This window comes from Apodemus sylvaticus, chromosome 2 (genome assembly GCF_947179515.1).
Source record: "Apodemus sylvaticus chromosome 2, mApoSyl1.1, whole genome shotgun sequence".
In the NCBI taxonomy this organism is placed as follows: domain Eukaryota; kingdom Metazoa; phylum Chordata; class Mammalia; order Rodentia; family Muridae; genus Apodemus; species Apodemus sylvaticus.
The window spans coordinates 186,480,656-186,502,500 of record NC_067473.1 but is presented as its reverse complement, the minus strand read 5'-3'; the positions used below and the strand labels follow the sequence as shown (position 1 = coordinate 186,502,500).

Here is a 21,845-nt window from a genome sequence, read left to right as displayed (position 1 = left end):
TGTCTTTTCTACAAATGCCAGGAGAGCAAAACTAGAACATCTAAAATGCTGGGTTTTTAGCCCAGGCTGTTGGGATTTTTGCATGAAAATATTTCCCTAATTTCACAGTGGAAGCTAGCTGGTGAACAGGTCCGAGTATGTATTGCTCTCATAGAAAATGAGACTAATAAAGTATTTTTAAAGGTTCAATGAGGGTAATTTCTTTTGTACAGTCCATTCATCTTAAATATGCAAGGTAACATTGGTAATGGATCCATAGAATTGTAAGAACTGTTCTTCAGTCTAGTCTCTGCAAGTTCAGCCACCAACAGAGCTATCTTAACATGAGCAATCACTCTTACTCCCAACTCCGGCCCAAGGCAACCAGCATCCGCTTGTCTTTGTGAATTTGCTTTTCCTAGATGCTTCACAGAAACTGAATGAGAAAGGACTTGATCCTCTGTATGGGCTTTCTTTAATGCAGTTTGGTATTTTGGAGATTTGTACAAAGTACATTTTTTTTTCTACAGCAAATCGAACTTACCCGTGTTCAGAAACCAGACATGTGGAGTGTCATGGATAACACTGCTCTATCCATCCCAGAATAAACAGTCCTAACTTTTTCTTTCTTAGAAGGATGCCCAAGTCCCTAGGAGATGCAGAGCTGAACTATGTGCTGAGGTCTTCCTCCACCCCCAAATTCTTCCAAGCTAGCTACAGCAGTTAACATATCCCAACATGTAAAGTTCACTCAGCTCTACTTACACGGTGCTCCTGTGGTCATTTATTTACTTATTCGCTTATTTGTTCCAGACATCCTAGTGGTGTCTCACTTCCACTAACAACTGACAGTACTGACTGAGTCCTGTTAGGCAGTCCAGATAGACTTATATTGTTAACTTATTATCACTCCTTGACTCGGGTATGTGTGTGTGTGTACACACACACAGATGTTTAATATATTTTTTCCCCTAATCAAGAACGGTATATAGCATACTATGAGAGGAGGGGACAGCCGGTAGGAAGCGTTGAGGAGAAAAGTGAAATAATGAAGGAAAGAAATGAGAATAAAGCAGGTGTGTGGTGTGGGTGTGTGTCGTTAATAAGACACCTTATTAAAAAGAATACATGCGGTGCTTCAAAAGCTAGCTCACATTCTCACGGATGCACTGGCGAGATGGTGACAGTGATTGGTTTGGAAGCTCTGTGTTCAGAGTAATGAAATCATGTGCCAGCTCACCGGCTCACCTCACAGTGCTTGCTTGGGATGGACAGTTCTTCGAGCCGAGAAAAAATGAGAGCTGTGTTGCTGAACCCTGCTTACCACATGGAGACTCTGGCTACGCTGGGCTCATTAACACCCCCCCCCCCCAAGGAAAGGAGGACAACATCTGGCACCTGGGCTCCTTCCTGGGATGTGTAAGCAGCGACAGTTCTGCATATGGAGACACTTTGATGGTTTGGCTGCCCATGCTCCTGTGACCCCGCCCACATCCCCCATGCTCTTGTGACCCCGCCCATATTCCTTCTCTAAGTCAGCCTCACTGACTCACTGGTTCATCTACTTACACTTAGGATTGTTCATTTGGCCTGTTTGGCCCTCTGTATCTGAGGTGAATAGAAATAGACTTCTATTTATAGAATAGATACAGGCCTGTAATCCCAGTATCTCAGGAGGATAAGGGGGATCAAAAATTTAAGACCAGTCTGTGCTACAGTGTGTTCAAGGCCATCCTGAACAACCTAGTAAAACCCTGTCTCAAAATACAAAGTATAAAAGAGAGCTGGGGAAAGAAGGGATTGAGGGAATATGGTGTGTGTGTGTGTGTGTGTGTGTGTGTGTACATACTTTAGACAACTGTCAAATAAGATTTTTAATGCAAAAGTAGGAGGGCTGGAGATAAAGCTCATTGGTAGAATGGTTGCCTAGCATATCTGATCCTCAGTACCACAAAAACAATGACAGGAAAGAAAAAGTCAGGAAGACAGAGATGGAGGGGGGAGGGAGGGGAGAGAAAGAAGAAATAAGGACAGATCTTAGACCATCTTAGGCCAGAAGAGGACTTTAAGTCCCCTGGGGATGGAATTAGAGGCAGCTATGACAGTCCTAAACAGGTGCTGGGAACTCATCTCCATGGGAGACCATAAATCTCTACGGAACCCACTCTCCAGCCACAAATTGTTTAATCCTAGTCTCAAAGGATGGCATTTCCCCCACCTCCAGCACAGTCAGATAACATGTATATTTGAAGGACTTTCCTATTGTAATACCAGAAATTAAGCCACTGGACTATGGCTTTCAGGATTTACAAAACTAAAGAAAAAGGAGGGGAAGGGTATATCTTCACCATTTGAATTTATTATCAGATTGACGTTATATGTGACCTATGTAGATCAAGGGCTATGGCTGATTTCAGTACAGAAATCAGAGCTACACAGTAAGAGGACTCTTATCTTTGGTAGTGGTCTTGGCTATAAACTTGTTCCACTCATCATCCTCAGCTCTTTAATATTGTTTAGAAACTCTTATTTTGAAAATTCCATCAGTGCCAGTTTATGAGCCAAATAACAGAAAAAGCCTGATCTCATTTCCTTATTGTCACACTTCATATATAAGATGCCGAGGCAATATGCCTTAGTAATTGGGCTTATAAATAAATAGAGATTCCTATCTCATGCAATGCCTGGTGCTTGGTTTAGGCTATTTTGAGACTCGAATTACATGTTTTCCTCCCATCTCATCTCATAAGAAAAGCCGTATGTTTGAAGTACAGAACTTGTGTACTCGCTTGTGGCACTCGCTCGGTCCTCGAAGTCCATTACCTTCCCCTGAATTTACTAGCAAGTCCCCCTCCCCTTCCACTGGGTATTACAAACATGCTTTAAGAGCCTCCGCAGTGAATAGGGTCTTTTGTTTGGTTTGGTTTTTATTTGTTGTTGTTTTTGTTGTTGTTGGTTTTTTACAATGATACTTATGCCCAAAGGGCTTGGCTTCAGATGCCACTTAGGGTTTCATGCACATCACAGACTGGATACCAATTAGGGTCAGCAGAAACAGGTGTGAGTATGATACTGGGGGTGTAGACGTGCTCAAATAAAGGGCTTGGTTAACTATGCAGTGTTCCACCCCGTAATTTATATGTTCCAGACAACAGAGCAGTTGAGCCGTGAGCATTAATGCAGTTTAATCCCACTCAGAGCCCTGGATGAGAATAGTGTCGAGAGCATGGGATCCCCGCAATCACTCAGCAATTCTGGAGGGTAATGAATGTCCCTGCAAACGTCCTGACTTGGCATTCTAAAGTCCTGGATGTTTGGGAAAGCTTTAAAAACAAACTCACCAGCATCTGGTCCAGAAAGTAGAAGAGTGATCTAAGCACTTCCCGTGAAAGAGTTAGGATGGGAGTTCAGATCCTGAAGACCCACTTGAACTGTGGGTGTGCTTGACAGTTGCCTGTAATTTCAGCCTTGGAGGCCGAGACCAAATCCTCAGAGCAAGAGGACAGGAAAGACTGGCCAGATCAATGAGCTCTGGGTGTGATTGAGAGGTCCTGCTTCAAAGAAGTAGCTGTAGCCATGCGCATGCGCACATGGGTGCTCATGCTCTTTGCGGGGCGGAATGGACAAAACAAGCCTGTGACTCTCAGTATGCTGCTCCGTGTACTTTATAAAAAATTTGAAGTTAAAAAAAAAGGATCTGTGGTTCACGACTTTGATCCTAGCACTGGGCAGGCAGAGTCAGGTGGATCTCTGAGAAAAAGGCGCTATCTCCAAACCCTTCAGAGATGCACATTTCATGTGTGTTAGTTGAGTAAACATACCCTTGAGACCTAGGTTTGGATGCTGTTTTAGACAAGAAAAACTTGATTTATTTTTCTCTGATTTAAATGAAGCCTGAAGGCCCATGTTCCAGAGCTTAAAGTCAGTTATGAGCTAGCAATGCAACTCTTGCTTGCATAGTGTTCAGGAAGCCCCGGGTTCTGTCCCCAGCACCACCCAAACCTGGTCTGATGAGAATAAGCCTGCAATCCAAGCAGACAGGAGAATCAGAAGTTCAAGGTTAACCTTGGCTATACAGGAAACTCAAGACCCTCCAGGCCTAGGAAAACCATGTCTCAAAAAAAAAAAAAAATTATTGAACACAGAATAGCCTGTCTAAAACATCCCCTTCTGTTACTGTTGAGGTAGAAAAAATTCCATGTTTTCACTGCAGTGATTTTCAGTGATTTTTAGAGCACAGTGCTAGCCAACTGTGTGTACATGTGTGTACATGTACATCTATGTTTTGCTCCCATTCTTGCTACAACCTGCAGCTCAAACCTAGGTGGAAGCAGCCAGTATTTAAATCCAGGTCAGTCTGCCTTTAGAGATTATTTTCATGGTGCTAGCAATGGAAACCATCTAGGATAGGGCTGGCAAATGGCTCTGCAGATAAGACTAATGACTGGAGTTTGATTCCCAGAACCTACATAGTGGACACAGGGGACAAATTCCCAGGTTATCCTCTGATTTCCACTTTTGAGGCCTGACACAAGCCTTCCCCTGTGTTGGAGAAACTGCTCAGTTTTCATGGTTCTTGCAGAGGGAGGACCCAGGTTCATTTCCCAGTAACTATCTGTAACCCCAGTTCCAAGGACTCCTCTTCTGGCATACAGATGAGGCAAATACATGCCGGTAAACAAAAGCCCGCTCATGTTGTGTGCACTAGGCACTCTTACCACAAGCTGCACCTGCAGCCCTAAATCCAGACCTCATCTTCCCGCACCAAAGCTGATCAGTGCACCTTGGAACATTTACCAGTGATCTCGGTTTGGGTATGTTTTAACATTAGCAAATTAATGAGATGCCAGTCCATTGGCACAGTGGTTAACACACCTTTCTTTGCAGTGGTCTCGTTTGTTCTAAGCACTCACAGATCAGGAGGCTCACAATTGCTTACAGCCTTAGCTTCAGAGGGATTTACCAACTTCTGGCCTCTGGGCAGCTGCATTCACATGCTCAGGTCCCTCCCACAAATCTTTAAAAACTTGTGTCCTTGGTTGTATGCAGTATTCACTAAAAATACTCTAAAAACAACAGAGGAAAAAAAAACCCTTACCTTCCTTTAACTGGGAGTTCACAAACATCTGAAATTTAAGTTCTTTCTCTAATCAATACTAGTAAAACTGTTGTGGAAAAGGGCAAAACTGTTATTAATTAAATATTATTTAATTTTTCTGGTCATTGACATTAAAATGCCAATAAATTTGCCAGGTGGTAGCAGCACATACCTATAATCCCAGCACTTGAGAGGCAGAGGCAGGATGATCTCTTGCCAGTTCAAAACCAGCCTAGTCTGCAGAGCAAGTTCCAAGACAGGCAGGAGTACACCAAGAAGCCATGTCTTGGAAAAAACAAAACATTATTTTCACTCTGCTTATAAGCTGTATAGTATTAAAGCAAATGAATTCTTTCATATTTAGTTTATTTGCAAGTCTTGCTTTAGTGTTTTGTTGTGTTGGATTTACTATGCTTATAGTTACGTTTTGTTTTAAATACCCTGGCACTGGACTACAGGTTCCCAAACTAGATGTGACGTTTCAGCATTTTCGCTAAATTACTTTTCTGGGAGTTAGAACAGCAGTCCCATTTTTATACCTCATAACTTTTGGGGTTCTCTTCAGTTTCTGGGTGTTAAAGAGGCTAAATTTTGTTTATTTTTAAATTATTCATTTTACGTCTGAATATCGGCCCCCTCTCCACCCAGCCCCCTCCTATCCACTTCTCCTTTTCTCCTCTGAGAAGGGGAGAAGCTGACTTATAAGTCATAAGTTTCTAATTCCCACTGACTTCTTAAATTTTGAAACCTAACCCTGGAACATTAAAGAAATAATTAAGTCCCACTGGTTCAGCTATCGGCGAGGTTAATCAACGTTAACCTGAACGTTACCCATCTCTTTTTCCAAAATGAGGTGAACACACGTCTGGGTGGTTCCCCCATTATGGCACAGTGTGGCACGGGAAGAAACATAGATGACCAGAAAGAAGCTTGCTTCCTTTTTTAATTCAACGTGCTGCTAAAAAAAACTTGAGGTATAAACAAATTTAAACGCCCCTTCCCCCCAAAACGTCCCTCAGAGTCCACTTCACCCGCTCTGCTTGGCCGCCAGCCTCTTGTCTCTCTCTTCGGCGATGGTGAGGCGGATTCCTTTTCCTCGGGGAAGGGAGATCCACGGCTTGTTGCCCTTCCCGATCACGAAGATGTTGGAGAGGCGGGTCGCGAAGCCGTTGCCGTTGGCATCCTTCACGTGGACCACGTCAAAGGAGCCGGGGTGGCGCTCGCGGTTGGTGATGATGCCGATGCGACCCAGGTTGGCGCCTCCGGTTACCATGCACAGGTTGCCGGTATCGAACTTGATGGCGTCGGTGATCTTGCCGCTGTCTAGCGAGATCTGCACGGTGTCGTTGACCTTGATGAGCGGATCAGGGTAGCGGATGGTGCGCGCGTCGTGCGTCACGAGGTGCGGGATGCCCTTGGTACCCACGAAGACCTTCCGCACCTTGCACAGCTTGTACTTGGCCTCCTCGGGCGTGATGCGGTGTACCGCGAAGCGGCCCTTGGTGTCGTAGACGAGGCGGAAGTTCTCGCCGCTCTTGTCGATGCTGATGACATCCATGAAGCCCGCTGGGTAGGCCACGTCGGTTCTGACCTTGCCGTCGACCTTAATGAGCCGCTGCATGCAGATCTTCTTCACCTCGTCGCCCGTCAGGGCGTACTTGAGCCTGTTCCTCAAGAAGATGGCAAGCGGCAGGCACTCCCGCAGACGGTGCGGACCGGCAGATGGACGGGGCGCGAACACGCCGGTCAGTTTGTCCAGCATCCAGTGACGCGGGGCCGCCACACGCTTCAGGTGTTTCTTGGGACCACGGGCCATGGCGGAGCAGTGAGCGGAAACACGCCCTTCTCTTTCCCAAAGCACAAGCGGAGTGAAGCGAGCTGCGCGCGCAGAGCCGAGAAACCCCGCCCATCCGGGTCCTTTCGAGTAGGCGGGACTTCTTAGCGCCATCTGCTGGCGGGAGGCCGGAGGAGCGGCGCTGACAGGGTTCTGAGTTAAGGGGCTTTTCTGCCTGCACTCCTGATGAGGAGCATGACAAGCCTTCAGGGAGAGTGCAGTCTGTAAAGTCAAGAAAACTCACTTTAATACATATTTTATACTATTTTTATTACATTTAGTCCTTTAGTCTGCGCGTGCGCATGAGTGCATACGTGCATGCCTGTGCGTGCGTGTGCGTGCTCGCGCATACGTGCTTACGTGTACGTGTCTGTACGTATTATGAATCGTAACGTAAATATCTGATATTCGAGATATCAGACAAGCTCCCTGGGGCCGTGATCCATAGGTAGAGAACCTGTGCTACAGCCAGCTAGCCCCTTATTAAGTGGCCACAAGTTTCAGCAAATCTTTTTTTCCTCTTCTGTGCAGACAGTGGGGGGGCATGAGCTATGGTGACAAGGTTATAGACAGAGATAGTAAGCTTTTTCCACAGATATCCTACCTTGTCCATCCCTTCCTGTGTGATTCTGGTGACACCTGTCAGGGAAGAGGGAACTTGAGAGAGCAGGTTGTCCAGCAATGTAGATATGGATGTTTTATATTCCTGGAAGCTGCCATTAATCCTCTGCTTCCTGCTTGGAGGGAGCCCAGCCTTTGGCTTTCTTGAGGTGGGAGACCCTAGCCTGTCTTAATCACTATGATAACGGTTCAGTACCTCCTTCCCTCCAGCCCCACCCCAATTATTTTTCCATTTAAGGCAGGGCTTCCTCATATAGCCCAGGCAACTTCAAAATATTTACTTGCTTGTGTTGGACGTTTCTTAGGTCTATGTATGCAGTATTCTCTGTGTTGTCAGTGTGGCTTCTGTGTGAGTGAGAGCATAGATGTCATAGTGATAGGACCTAGGATGTTGGAGCCTTCATGTCTAAGAAAAATAACTCTGAGGTCATTAGATTTTGGATGCTTGGGAAACATGACAAAATAGGGAGTGGGTGTGAGGACTGATGCCCTAAGCTAGCAAGGGAGAGGGGAGGTCACAGAGGCTGAGGTTGAATGAAGTTTCAAGGATTGGGCAGTTAAATTGTATATTTAACAACACACGGTCTGCAGGCAGCTGCTGGCAAGTACCCAGGCACAAGCAGGCACACAGAACATGCAGGAAGCTGGCTGGCAAAGGCTAGGGCTTGGGCCTCTGACCTGAAAGCTATGTTAGGACCATACAGAAGTGGCTCTCTGCCCCCCCCCCAAAAATATATAAAATATATATGGTGGGGAGAATACATATACACATATATACACATATATGTATATGCATGTGTATACACACACATACATACATACATATACATATATATAGCAGATTACTTCACTGTTTACGTGGGGGTTCCCAGGACACTGTCAGCCATATTTTAGCTGATATATTGTAGATAACCACAATAGCACTATATTATCTAAACATAAACTGGTCCATTCGGCCTTGAGTTCCCAACAGTAGCTTATGAGAAAAAACTTCCATGAACTTTAAGTATGGCCAGCATTTCAAAGTGAAAACGAGTATCTGATACCTTTGTTCACGGATGCACAGGTAACTGTGTCAGAGTTCAGGTTTGGGTATCTTAGTGTTGTATAATGTTTGGTTTGGGTTGTCTGTAGCTAAGATTGATTATTTAGGTATCATTATGTTTAGCATTTATACACGTGTTTGTAGATCTAGACATCAGACTGCTGGTAATTGAGGATGTAGGCTTGGTTCAAACTTGGGTTTTGAAGTATCAGCCGGTCAGCTTTATAGTATACTAGACCAGACTGTTGTATTTCTTGTTGTAGAGGGAAATCTGCCATCCCAGTGATTGTTAAACACTTACCTTTCTTCCCTCCTTTTCTTTTTGCTACTTAAACAAAATAATGTTTATAATGAATGCCATATTGGCTCTTCAGGTTGGGTGCAGAGACCTCTCAGACGGCTACAAAGCACAGATGAGAAAATTCTAGTTTGCATTTGTTCAGAATAGATGACTCCCACTAGAGAAGCACTTGTTTTGTATTGTTTTGTTTTGTTTTTTTAATTAAACTCTTACAGGGAACAGGAAGAGGAGAAAGAGGGAAAAGAAAAGGTGCAGCAACTTAGGAATATCGAGAGTCCATAGCAAAACCAAACCAATTTTTTCTTTAAATTCTGTGCAAATTAAGGTTTGGCCTAACTGTTGGCACTTTATTGCACTGCCCAGTTCCAGCCGGGTATGACATCATTAGGCGTGACTTTCCCTTCTAACTTTCCCAGTATAGCATTGAATGCCAAGTACTAGGCAGATTGGACTAGCTGCCATCTTTGATGACGGTCCAGCCCCTTGTATAAACACTTTCTGTGTATGGAAACATTATACTGAATAATATTCTGAAGACAGTTTCATGAAATTTAGGATAGGTAGAATACATTTTGTTAGAAATCAGAACTTGCAATCAGCAGGGTGTTCAAAGATAGCATAACAATTTAAATGCTTAGGAATGTAAAACTTGAATGTGACACAGTAAATGCCACTATACAGAGCATTGAGATGCCTGGGTGTGGAGGCTCATACCTTTAATGTTAGCACCCAGGAGGCAGAGGCAAGTCAGTCTCTATGAGTTCAGGGTTAGTCTGGTCTACAAAAGTGAGGTCTAGGTCAGCCAGACAGAAAGATTGTTTCTTATGAGAACAAAGGAAATAAAGAAAGGAAAGGCACTAAACTGAATGTGTAAGGGAAACACCTCTGATGGAGGGGAAAAACAGTGCTATTCTTTGTTTGGTAACTTTACCCATGGCCCAGTGACAGGAAACTTAGCACATGTGATACTAGCCTCTTCCACAAATGAAAGCTGCTTCCAAGAGGATGAAACAAGTCTCTGTAAAAGTCATTACTACACCAGGAGCATTAACCAGTAAGAGACCAGGGCCTCTGTTACATATAAGCATCTCTCCATAAAGGAGCAAGCTGCAACCATGAGGCATGGGCACAACATGATGTTTAGGTCCATGGCACCTTTTGCTTGGAAAAGGCTCCCCTTCCTCACAAAAGTCAGTGTCTGAGCACACAGATAGATGAACTAGCATGGGCCACCTCAGTACCTCAGTTGCTCCTCCTCAGCCAGCATCCTTGCATGTGCACAGTCTATTCATTGTATACCCTATGTGTCCATGGTGAATTCACAGAGTACCATGAAAATGGAATAAATCTTTAGCTTCTAGGAAAGCACTCTCTTGTTTCTCTCCCATTCCAACAATGTTGGAAATGATAAACCTCAGTAGACAGCGAGTCCTTTCTGTATTTGATCTTTGATTAGGGGTGGGATTAAGTTGGCCTATTCCACATTGATACCTTCTATAAGTAGTGTGGGCTTCTTGAGACATCTGTGTTGACTGCAGACCATGTAGATTACCATGTAGTTAGGGCATGTATTGCTTAGGGACACCCAGGCTGCCTGATGTTCTGCTTAGCTTACTAGCAAACTCAACACACGAAGCCATGGAAGAGGCTTTGAGTTTGCTGTCGAGCATGTAGGTTGAACATGTCGAGCATGAAGAGTGCTTAGAGGAGCTCTAATTGAAAGCACAAATGGAAAAGTTGGTTTGGTAATGGTTGGGTGAGTCTTTCTTCTCTCTGCCCTAAATGTAAGCAGACTGGATCTATAGTGCAGACCCTAGAGCAAGATCAACTATAAAAGTGGGCAGGGAAAAGACAGACAGACTAGACTAGCCTGACCTTCATCTGTACAGACATGACAAATGAAGCAGACATCACAGACACTGAGGGGAACAGTAACCTCTCCCACCAGCAGTGTGGCCAGGCAGTGCCTGGATGTCTTAGGGTTTTACTGCTGTGAGCAGACACCATAACCAAGGCAAAATTATAAGGACAGTATTTAATTGAGGCTGGCTTACAAGTTCAGAGGTTCAGTCCATTACCATCGAGGCAGGAGCATGGCAGCATGCAAGCAAAGCTGAGAGTTCTACATCTTCATCTGAAGGCTGCTAGTGGAAGACTAACTTCTAGGCACTAGGACCAGGGTACTAAAGCCCACTCCTACAGTGACACACCTACTCCAACAAGGCCACACCTACTCCAACAAGGCCATACCTCCAAATAGTGCCACTCCCTGGGCCAAGCATATACAAACTATCACACTAGGTGTTGATCATGTTGAACTGCCTAGAGAACTGTGAGTATTGGGTATGTGGGGGAAATGGAGGACGAGTTTTTTTTTTTTTCTATAACCTACAGCATGTTCTTAATGGACATGGTCCTCATATGACACTTGTCAAGGACGAGACAGGCCTAGGAGACAAAATCTTCCAGGTGTGTTCACTTTGCCTCAAAGGAAGCTGAGCAAAAGGGGAGCCGAAATCAACATCAATCATGGATAGCATTCCACTTCTGTTACCTTTTCAGGGCCTGAACTGCCATCTTAGTATCTTTATTCTGATTGTAGGTTTAGCTTTGAGACACTTTCAGGAGTGTACCAAGTGCTGTTGTTGCCTGACTGAGCTGCTGGGGAGTTTGTTGTTTGCTCATCCTCAGTCCTGAACTGATCCCTCTCACCATCCACACTCATGTCTTCAGTATCTCTCCAGCCTCAGGCCAAGTATGACCTCTCCTTTGTAGCTCCTTTCCTTTCCCAGCTCATACTGACTCACTCTCTGATCTGTAGCCCTTAATCTTGTGCTGCTTTCCTGGGGCAGGATGCAAAGCACACAGTGGCCCTTCAGGATAGTAAGATAGGGATGGCTAGGGGCCAGTGCATAGATTCACATCCTGAATTGAATGTGCTGCTGATTGGTTTGCTTTTTAATGCCTCAGTTTCTCTAGTCATGCTTGCTTCTTAATTATATGAATGTAGATAAAAAGTGATGTGCTTCGAGCAGTTTCTGGCCCCTGCTGTGTGCTTGGCAAACATTAGCTGTTATTTAAATGTTAGATAATGCATTTATTCCTTTCATGTAATGCTTCTAAGGCCTGGCTCCGTTCCTGGTACTTTTCCTGTCAAATTGAATATTGTTATGTGAGTAACTTGTCACTTTTCATAAGGATGAAGTTGTAGTAGGCGTTCTGTTCATTTCCTGAATTGATCGAGTATGTCTTGGTACTCTAAGCTTGAATCCATTTCAGCATGTGTATCTGATATGTTTGTATTTCAGAGGGATGCACCCCAACTTCAGACATCTTAGGAAGATGGAGATAGTTTTGCTGACAGTGATTGGAGTGGCAACAGACTGTGTGCAGCAAAGGCACAATCTGGATTTGTATTCTGCCTCCCATTTTTTACTTCCTGTCAGAACTTAGGAAAAAGTACTGGGCCATGAATGCTACAATTTTCTCTTGCAGAAGAAAAATATTAATAATGTCCATCTTGTGGGAACATGGTCAGAGTCACATGTATTAGCTTAGGATACAACAGTAGACAGCCACTAAATGGTAACCCAAACTGCATTTTGCTGGTTTTCCCAGACAGTACTAATATTGTATATTTCTCACTAGCTTAACTGCATCCATGACAAGTTTCTTAGTAAGCTTCAGAAATATTATAGTGTGGTTGGCAGTGGGTTTTTTTCCATAGTGCTAGAGTTACCTGCAAAGGTGGTGTATATTTGCAAGTTACTATGATCTCATTGCACAAATCCCTTAATATAGCTGGTGTGCTACCAGTGTGGATGGATGGAAATGAAGGGAAACAGGGAGTATGTGGTGAGAGAGAAGAATACGTGGTCAACAGAAGAGAATGCATGATGTCAGAGGAAGAACATTGAACTGTCTATCACATAGCTCTATTCTGGTCTGAGGCTGTTCATATGGTTTGGATCTGTCATCTGGGGTGGTGGCCTCTGTTCTGGCAACCTCAAGGACCTCTCAGGAACTAACAGTTAGGATGGATAGCAACAAGCTCCTTGACACAAGTGCTGTACTAGAAATACGGTTATAGACGCTTTCAGAAGAGATTCTTAATATTTGAGATTGTGTGTGTGTGTGTGTGTGTGTGTGTGTGTGTGTGTCTGTCTGTCTGTCTGTCTGTCTCTTTATGTCAGGGAGGGGAGGTGATGTGCAGGTGCCTACAGAGACCAGAAGAGGCCTTTGAGTCCCTTGGAGCTGGAGTTGAAAGTGGCTGTAAATTGCCTGTCATGGGTGTTAGGATTTGGGTCCACTTTAAGAGCAAAGCATGCTCTTAATTACAAAGCCATCTATCCACCCTCCAAAGATTCATATTTTGGAAACTTTAATATTATCATCTGTTAAAATCTATTGTGTTTTTCAAGTTAATTTCCAATTCAGAAAGGATTGAAGCTCATAAAGATATTTAACACCCACATCTTATTTCACTCATCTCACCCTGTTTCTTAAGATAATAGCACATGAACATTTTATCTGCTCTTCAATTCCCTGTTGCGGAATTTCCAGACTAACCCTGGTACGCTCTCTGATGCTCATCACCTCTTCCCTGATCACTCTCAGAATGGGTCTGTGTCAACATCAGCAATGCGATGGGCTGCTGGAGTAACAGTTGTCTCTCAGCCAAAGTCCCTTTCATGGCTCTTTTCTGTTATAAAAACAAATAGAGCCTCTACATGGTGGTGCTTGCCTGTAATCTTAGCACTCAGGAACCAGGGGCAGGAGAATAAGGAGTTCAAGGCCAGCCTTGGCTGCATTGTGAGCTTAAGCCTAGCATAGGCTACTTGAGACCTTGATTCATTTTCTCCAACCCACACCCCTCCAACTGAAAACCCCTGACCACAACAATTCCATACGCCTCCATTGTTGGCTCAACCTGTCTTGCCATTACTCTGCCTGCACTACCCTCTGCCATGGTTGTCTTCTCTCCTCCCAGGTATCAGCTTCATTTCCCATTGTGTACCCTTACCTACTCTGCCGCTGGCTGTTCATCTCTGTGAGTCTGGCTGGTTTGACATGTCATGGCTCAGTGACCTTGTCAGCCCGTCTCCTCTCCTGTCACTGTTTCTCACTTGGATGCTCTGAGTCACCTCTGTACATAGGGAAAGCATAAGCTTAGCTCTCAGCAGTAACAGTCTCCCATGCTGGCACTAAATCATTGTATACAGCTGAACATTCTAGTTATCTCTTCAAAGTAGAGTATCCACTAGTGATTTTTTCATGGTGCCATGGCATCCCTTTTTCTTCATTGGTTACACTGTGGGTTGTTTTTTCTTTCAGTCATTTATAATGTCATTAGTTGATGAAGATATCCAGAAATTATAGTCTTTTAGGAGCCCTGAGACTGTCTACCTAGTTCTTTGATAAAGGAGGAAATGGGGAGCCTGTAGCTATAATCTAAGCTATGAATACAAAACAACAGAAGCCTTGATCCATGGTTCTGAGTATAGTGCTTTTATGGCTTGGAAGTTGGTGGTGGTGATATTTTCTGTAACTTTGTAAGGAATGTGCAAATTTCATGGAGAATTTGGCTATATAGCCAGGCTTGGTCACACATATCTATAATCTTAGAATAATAGCTGCTGGGGTAGGAGGATTGCCGTGAGTTTGAGAACAGTCTGGGCTATATACTGAGTACCAGGCCAGTACAACAGACAACTTAGTGACATCCTGTCTCAAAAATAAACAAACATACAAATAAGTAAATAAAATATTGGTAGTATCATATTTTTGATTGAAATGAATCACTGAGAAATCATGTTTAAAATTATTACTTCTAATTTTTTTGGTCTCATGGAATTATTATAAATGGCATACAAGCTATAAAAATACATGTCTGGCATGTACTGTTAGCTGTGACTATTACTATGCTGTTGTTAATCTTGGTCATTGTTCAGGCCATAAGATGTAGATCAATGGGGAAAACCACAAATCTAGCTCTGGGGTGGAGTGGAGGAGGAAATGTAGAGAGCAGAGCACATTACACTCCCACCTATTTCATGCTTCTCCAGAAATGGCACCACGTTGTATGTCTCATTTTGTCATTACTATGGTCAACACCTTAAAATAGAAATCTAGACATCTTGTTTTCCACCAAGAATCTCTGTACCATTTCAGGCTTTCGTGAGTTTGGGATGCTATATTTTGAGAGTAAATCATCTGGTAACCTTACCCTATTCTATTTCCTTCTTGTGGTAATAGAATTTCACCAAGAAAGTCTGAACTAGAGGACATGCTATAAATAGAGTTACTAAAATATCCATCATAGTAAACCATCAGAAATGATGTACGGCAGTTTTGTCTAAGTGTAACCTCAAGAAAACCCCTAAACTCTGTGGCCCGTTCTGTAGGAGAGCCACTACTCATTTTTCCATTGTTAAGCTGCAGAGGGGGCTTGAGAAATGGACCCACCAGGAGCAATGGCCTGGGGAGTTCAGTTACATTCTCAAGCTTGCCCTCCTCAGCCTCTTTTCCTGGTCCATGTCTGTTTCCTTTACCTGCCTGCTACGAGCTACTGCATCCTTGAAGAAACAGAAGTACCAAGGCCTGGTCTTGGTTTAGCCTACCTGAAAATGACAGTCACAAGATGGCAGAGCCCAGAAAGGAATGTGCAGTTCTGTGCTACTGCTATGGAAATGTGCAGTTCTGTGCTACTGCTATGGAAATTACAAGCTAGCTGCCCAAACACTGGGGCCAAGGAAAGCCTCAGTAAACCCAAACACACACACACACACACACACGCACGCACGCACGCACGCACGCACGCACGCACGCACGCACGCGCGCGCTCATGCACGTCTGAACCATTCTAGACTCTCCAATATCCAGTCAGGAGCAGCTGCTGTGCACCGTGTTATGGCAGCCACAGTGTTCCTGGCCTGGCCCCATGCCAAACTCTGGGCTGGGGTCCCAGAAGAGAAGAAAGGACTCTGAAGCAGCTCTAGAAGATGGGCCTGCCTAGAACTTGTAAGCAGCAAACTCTATTTGATGGCTTCATGCCTGTTAATTTTCTCTAATCATCAAGCACTTGGATTGCCAGTTCTGAGTATGCTTCACTTAAGAGATTTTTATGAACCTGAAAGGGAAGAAAGGGAGCACCGAGGAAAAGATCTGAGAGGAGAAAGGGAGCACCAGGGAGAGACCTAAGAGAAAAGGGAGCACAGAGGAAGAGACATAAGAGGAGAAGGGAGAGACCTTTGAGTGAAGACGCCACTTCCTTGCAGTTACAGAACATTTGCTGCACAACAGTGGCCACACATCTTCCTCAAGCCAGTACAAGGTGGACTGTCTCTGCAGGATTCTAACCCGATCAGGTGTTACTGAAAGGCAAAGTCCGGGCCAGAGTTTCTCTCCAGTGAAGAGCCTTTATTCAAATGCAAATTTTAAGAGGAAAATCCTTTGAGGGGGAGAAACGGATTAAAAGAAGTGAAAGAACTAAATGAAAAGCATTCCGGAGAGTAAGGCCCAGGGGAATGCCAGTGGGATTATGTGATTGAGTTCAGCCTCTTTTCTCTGCTTGACTAAAGTGTGCATGCTCCCGTGGAGGGGATATGGATCCTTTCTTTATGTTTTCACAGGGGGCTTGTTAACCTCAGAAGCCACCCAGTCCCATTCACAAAGCTGCAGCTTCTACTTTGAACCAGTGGGGACTATGGCAGATGTGGGCTCCCCACTAATCTCTGACCTTCTTGAAGCTGATATTAAAATCTAATTTGTTTCCCAGGCCAGAGGATAGTAAGCAAGTGAGAAAATTCTTCAGTGTGCATGAGAAGTCTTTGATCCACCTCAGAAGCACTGTGTGTTTTACTTCACATAATCTTGGCACCCTTGTTCTTCGGGGACTATTGTGACATCTTTTGTGGGTTGAAGACATTGTACCCTAAAATTATATAAAGAGATAAAAGTAAACTAATGTTATCAGGGTATACAGGTTTATCAGGGACAGATGGGATAGTAATAGTTATAATTTAACAAAGCTACATCCTGTTTTTATATATTGTCTCACTTATTTCTTACAATATTCCCATAAAGTACATATATTTTTTTAAATGAGCAAAATAGATGTACAGAGAAATGAAGAAAGCTGTTTTCTGTTCTAAGATATTTGATCACACTGTGTATCCTGAGTTTGTGTAATTTACTGAAAAAAAATGTTTCTAGTTGTGTTGTGGTAAATATTATTTGAGTGTTTCTACTCCAGTTTAGATCTTTAGTTCTCATACAAAAGATGCAAACCCTTTATATTTATAATAAGCCTTAAAACACTAGAACTGTGTAGTTATTAACACTCTAAGCTGTTTTGTCTACTTCCCTGTCAATAATCCTGAGATATCACTTGCCATGTTCTGCCTGGGCCATTTCTACTCCAGCTGGCTGGCCATGCACACCTACCACATTGTACCTTTTTCCTTTCTCCTCCTCTTCTTCCCGTGGGGTGTCTGCCTCAGACCCCAAGCACAGGAACTGAAGCCCTGCCTACTTCTCTTCTGTCCAGCTACAGGCTGTAGGCATCTTCATAACTTAGAGAGCGAGGTTTATACAACAAAAGCTGGTGTATGTAAGGATCTGCTTGTCTTGGAGCAATCAGATCTTGGAGTACAGAAGTTAGCATTTGAATACAAGTAGCATCAGACCTCCCCACTACACAGTTGTAATGTGGCTCAGCCCTTAGCACTTTCAATCTCTCTGGCTGGAATATAGACATACCCTTAGCACACACTTTCAATCCCCAACATTGAAGATAAAGTTAGTTTGTAGAAAGAAGCTCCCATGTTTGAAAGTGATGTCTGAGTGGCAGACAAAGTGCCAAATCACAGAAAGATTTGACAGAGTAGGATATGCCCAACTCTCATGAGAAGAGAGAGGAAAGGGAAGCTACTTAAGAGAGAGCAGTGCAGAGAGAAAGGAGGCAGTTTTACCTGGAAAGTTTTGGAGACAGGCTGCAGAGAGAAAACAAGCTGGACATAGTTGAAGGCAGAACGGGCCGGACAATGAGAATGAGCCAGAAGATTGGAACTGATTAACATAGTTCGTCTGAAGCCACACAGAGCAAAAAAGTCAGAGGCTGAAGAGAAGCCAGCTTGAATCAGTCAGCTTGGAGAGGAGTTTGAGCCAGAACAGCTGAGTTGAATCAGCCAGCCAGAGTTCAGAAAGAACTAGAGAGAGTGAACTTTTTCAGCAGTAAGTCTCAGAGGCTAAAACACATTCTTAGATTAGATAAGATTATATGGAGTCTAGAAGCTTCCAGGACTAGGCCTAGGTTAACAGACAGAGACAGTAAGCCTCAGAGATGACAATTACATCAAGCAAATGAAAGATGGTTTTGCAGTTTCCACTTCTCAAATTGCAAGCAGCAGAATGGGGTGTTAAAACCCACATGCCCTGGCTCCAAAGTAAGGTTCTTAATGCTTTCCTAGAGCTCAGTATCTTCACAGAGGGGAACATTGTGCTGTAAATGGTTGCTTTTAAGAAATTCATCTTTCCTTTTCTCTTTCAGGTGTCTGACAGGAAGCAGCAACAGAAATTTCCTGCTTACCCTGAGACCATTTTTAAAGAGGGCTATTTTGGTCATCAGTTATGTAAGTATATAATATGTGTCTCAAGTGTGTTTTCATTTCAAGAGTGTTTCAACTCAGAGATATGCTCTAGATTATTTAATGAACTCACTGCCAATATCATAAGGAAGGCTTGCAGGTGATAAATGTTACTGTTGAGTTGAGATATATATGGAGACATACATGGGAACCCAAATGGCATAGTATGAATGACACAGGGTTTAGAGTCCTTCCAAAGAGTTTTTAAAGTGATGTGGCTGTATTAGTTATCTAGTGCTGCATACAACATCCAGTCCATAGATACAGGCATAGATACAGCACCTGCTGCTTGTCCAGGCAGCTTTAGTTGGGAAGCTCAGCTGGATGGTTTCCTATATTGTGATTTGGGGCCAAGGCTACACGGGTAGGGTTAGCCATCATCCGTAAGGGGAGGGGACAGTTGACTCCACTTCTTCCTAGATGATCAGAATGCTTGAACAAAGATGGAAGAGGTGTGGGTGGACATTTCATCAGGTCTTCTCATTCCTACAGGTGACCATCATTTTGTATTTCCGCCTGTGGATAATGGGAGGAACTATGCCCCTCTTCTCAGAGCAGGACAACCCAGCTTCATTCTCACCATACATCCTTACAAGGTCAGTGCATGTACATTCTGTAAACTTTATTTGGTACTTAGTTTTGTTGTATTTTTTTTGCCATAATCATTTGTACAAAAACAGCAGATCTCATTGCAAATGAGTTCATATAAATATCTTTTGAGTGGCTTTTAAAACAAGCAGCACAGAGCACAGCAACAGCATTACCTGAAACCAAGGAAGGCTCAGAACAACAAACAAAGAGGAATGGTATTTGCAAAGATAGTGCTAACTATGCCTTTTACATCCTCAGAAGTTCTAGAGATGCGGAATGAGGAGGTGATGTTGATGAATGCTCTTGGTGCACTGAGTCTGCTGTGGAGCACTACTTTAAGATATGATCACATTTACCAATTTAAAGAGCTTCAGATTATATTCTCTGTAGTGTTTTGAACATTAAGATATCATGTTTAATTATTTTCATAGTCACGTATGCTATAAATATCATATAATGTTGTATTACTTTAATGATAATTTTATGGAAGCAACCTTTTCTATTTTGGTGTATATATTTTCATAATATAAAACATGGCAGATCTTTTGTTTTCAGATAGGGTCTCACTATGTGACACTGGTTGACCTTGAACTAGAGATCCCCTGCCTTAGCCTACTGAATGCTAGGACGAGAGACAAGTGCCACCACCCTCAGCTTACGACAAATCGTAAAACTGAACTTGATAAGTAGACAATTTATACTTGGGCTTATTGGTATTTCTTAGAGATTACAGAATTTTGACTCCTAGTCTTATGTCAGACATCAGTCTTTGCTCTGACAATTTAGTGTACATTTTTATTTAATATACTTCATTATTTTTTTTGCATGTATGGTGCTTCTTAGGTTTTGTGATATTTTTCACTTTTCATTTTTAAATATCTATCTGTATATTTTGTCTTTTGATACTGAGGGTCAGGTCGATGCATGCCAGCCTTCCTGTGAACCGCACAGCTTCCTCTGCTCCTTTTTTCTCCTGCAGACTTTTTATTTTATCATTCAAAAGCAGTATCTTCCCAATCTGACATATTTTTATAATAAATATTCTCTCAAAATTGTTTTCATTACTTTGACACCTGTTTGGGATCATGATCTTGAATACCATTTCCTAAATCTCTTGTGTTGGTTTAGCTCTTAAGTAGTATAAAACCTTTGTTATGTTGTTAGTATCACATACTTTCAAAATGTTGTTTGGTCTTAAGCTTGACATCTCACATTCAGCTCCCTGGTAATGTTGCCTGTCCTTTTTAGATCTCTGTCACTAACATTCAGTCTCTAGGCTCTTTGGGTATTTTTAGATGTAGCAGTTCATGAATGAAGAGTTCTGGTCCATAGCTTCTTCAGCAGCTTTTTATCTTTAAGAGGAAACAGGACATCAATCTTGTCTCTGCTTGGTGAGCCCTCTGTCTTACTTAGGGTTACTATCGCTATAAGGAGACACCATAACCACAGCAACTCTTAAAAGGAAAGCATTTAATTGGGGCTGGTTTATAGCTTCAGAAGTTTAGTCCTTTGGTTATCATAGTGAGTAGTATGATGACATATAGGCAAACATGGTGCTAGAGAGGTAGCTGAGAGTTCTACATCCAAATGGGCAGGCAGCTGGAAGAGAGAATGAACTGCTGGGTCTGGCTCAAGCTTCTGAAATTTCAAAGCCTACTCCTAGTGACACACTTCCAACAGAGGTACATCTACTTCAACAAGGCCGTGCCTCCTAATAGTGCCAATCCATGGTGACCAAGCATTCAAATCTATGAGCCATTCCTATTCAAACCACTACACCCACCTAACCCACCATGCCCACCACACCACTATATCACCACACCCACCACCCTCACAACTTGGGAGTGATGTCTTTTAATTGTGGGGTGATTTCAGCTCTAGGGTGATGTCACTTGTTCTTGTGGTGATTTCTAACCAAGCTGTTTGTGTATGAATTGAAGCAACCACTCTCAGCTTCACTGTTACATGTAGCCTACTCCGTGAACTTAGCAGCACTTGAGCCGAGATGGAAAGATGAAACAAATGCTTAGGGGACATGGAAAGAGTATGTGCTGCTTTCAACTCTCCAGCTGAGTATCTCATTCATGTCTCACGCCACCAGCAAACCCCAATATCTGTCTCAAGATCCTAGTGTCTGGATACTACACTTGATCTCTGATCATGGCCTTCCTAGCTATACCATCCCAGTCACCAAAAGGATAAGGTTGCATTGTGATTGTGGTTGTTAGCCTAATGGCAACAATCTCTGATGGAATCCCTGGCAAAATTAGGACTTCAGCCAAGTATTTTCCAAGTCTTGCTAGTTACTCCCAAGGTACAAGTAGATATTCAATGAGGTCTGATAGGCATTTCCATCTGCGTTTTCCATCTAACTCAACTAGTTCAGTTCAACAAAGCAATGGAGTAGAACATCTCAGCTATTTCTTCCACTTCCACCTTTTTGAGTTTTGAAACAGGGGGTCACTCAGTATCCCAGGCTATACTCAAACCCATAACCATCCCCCTACCTGTTTCCCTTGGATTTAGATTACAAGCTTATACTATATTCTTCTTCATTTTAAATAATATTGTCTTAGTCAGGGTTTCTATTCCTGTAGAAACATCATGACCAAGAAGCAAATTGTGGAGGAAAGGCTTTAGTCAGCTTACACTTTCCACATTGCTGTTGATCACCAAAGAAAGTCAGGACTGGAACTCAAGCAGGTCAGGAAGCAAACATCTCTCCATAG

At 43.2% G+C, this 21,845-nt stretch overlaps 2 protein-coding genes across 4 annotated transcripts in view; one reads left to right on the top strand and one right to left on the bottom strand.

The window, feature by feature from the left end:
- Positions 1 to 21,845, top strand: part of Tmtc1 (transmembrane O-mannosyltransferase targeting cadherins 1) — a 211,626-nt gene that overhangs the window by 76,924 nt on the left and 112,857 nt on the right. For all 3 annotated transcript variants that reach the window (XM_052175329.1, XM_052175330.1, XM_052175328.1), the window contains exons 6-7: positions 18,429 to 18,510; positions 19,018 to 19,121. In XM_052175329.1, coding sequence (XP_052031289.1) covers positions 18,429 to 18,510; positions 19,018 to 19,121 — 186 coding nt within the window. The remainder of the gene's footprint in view (positions 1 to 18,428; positions 18,511 to 19,017; positions 19,122 to 21,845) is intronic.
- LOC127679427 (40S ribosomal protein S4, X isoform-like) lies at positions 5,993 to 6,959 on the bottom strand. The gene has a single exon (XM_052175332.1). The coding sequence runs from the start codon at positions 6,891 to 6,893 to the stop codon at positions 6,105 to 6,107; it is 789 nt and encodes a 262-aa protein (XP_052031292.1). The 5' UTR covers positions 6,894 to 6,959; the 3' UTR covers positions 5,993 to 6,104.

Excerpts from the sequence above, each read along its gene's own strand:
- LOC127679427 (XM_052175332.1), bottom strand. The coding sequence starts at position 6,893 with ATGGCCCGTGGTCCCAAGAAACACCTGAAGCGTGTGGCGGCCCCGCGT.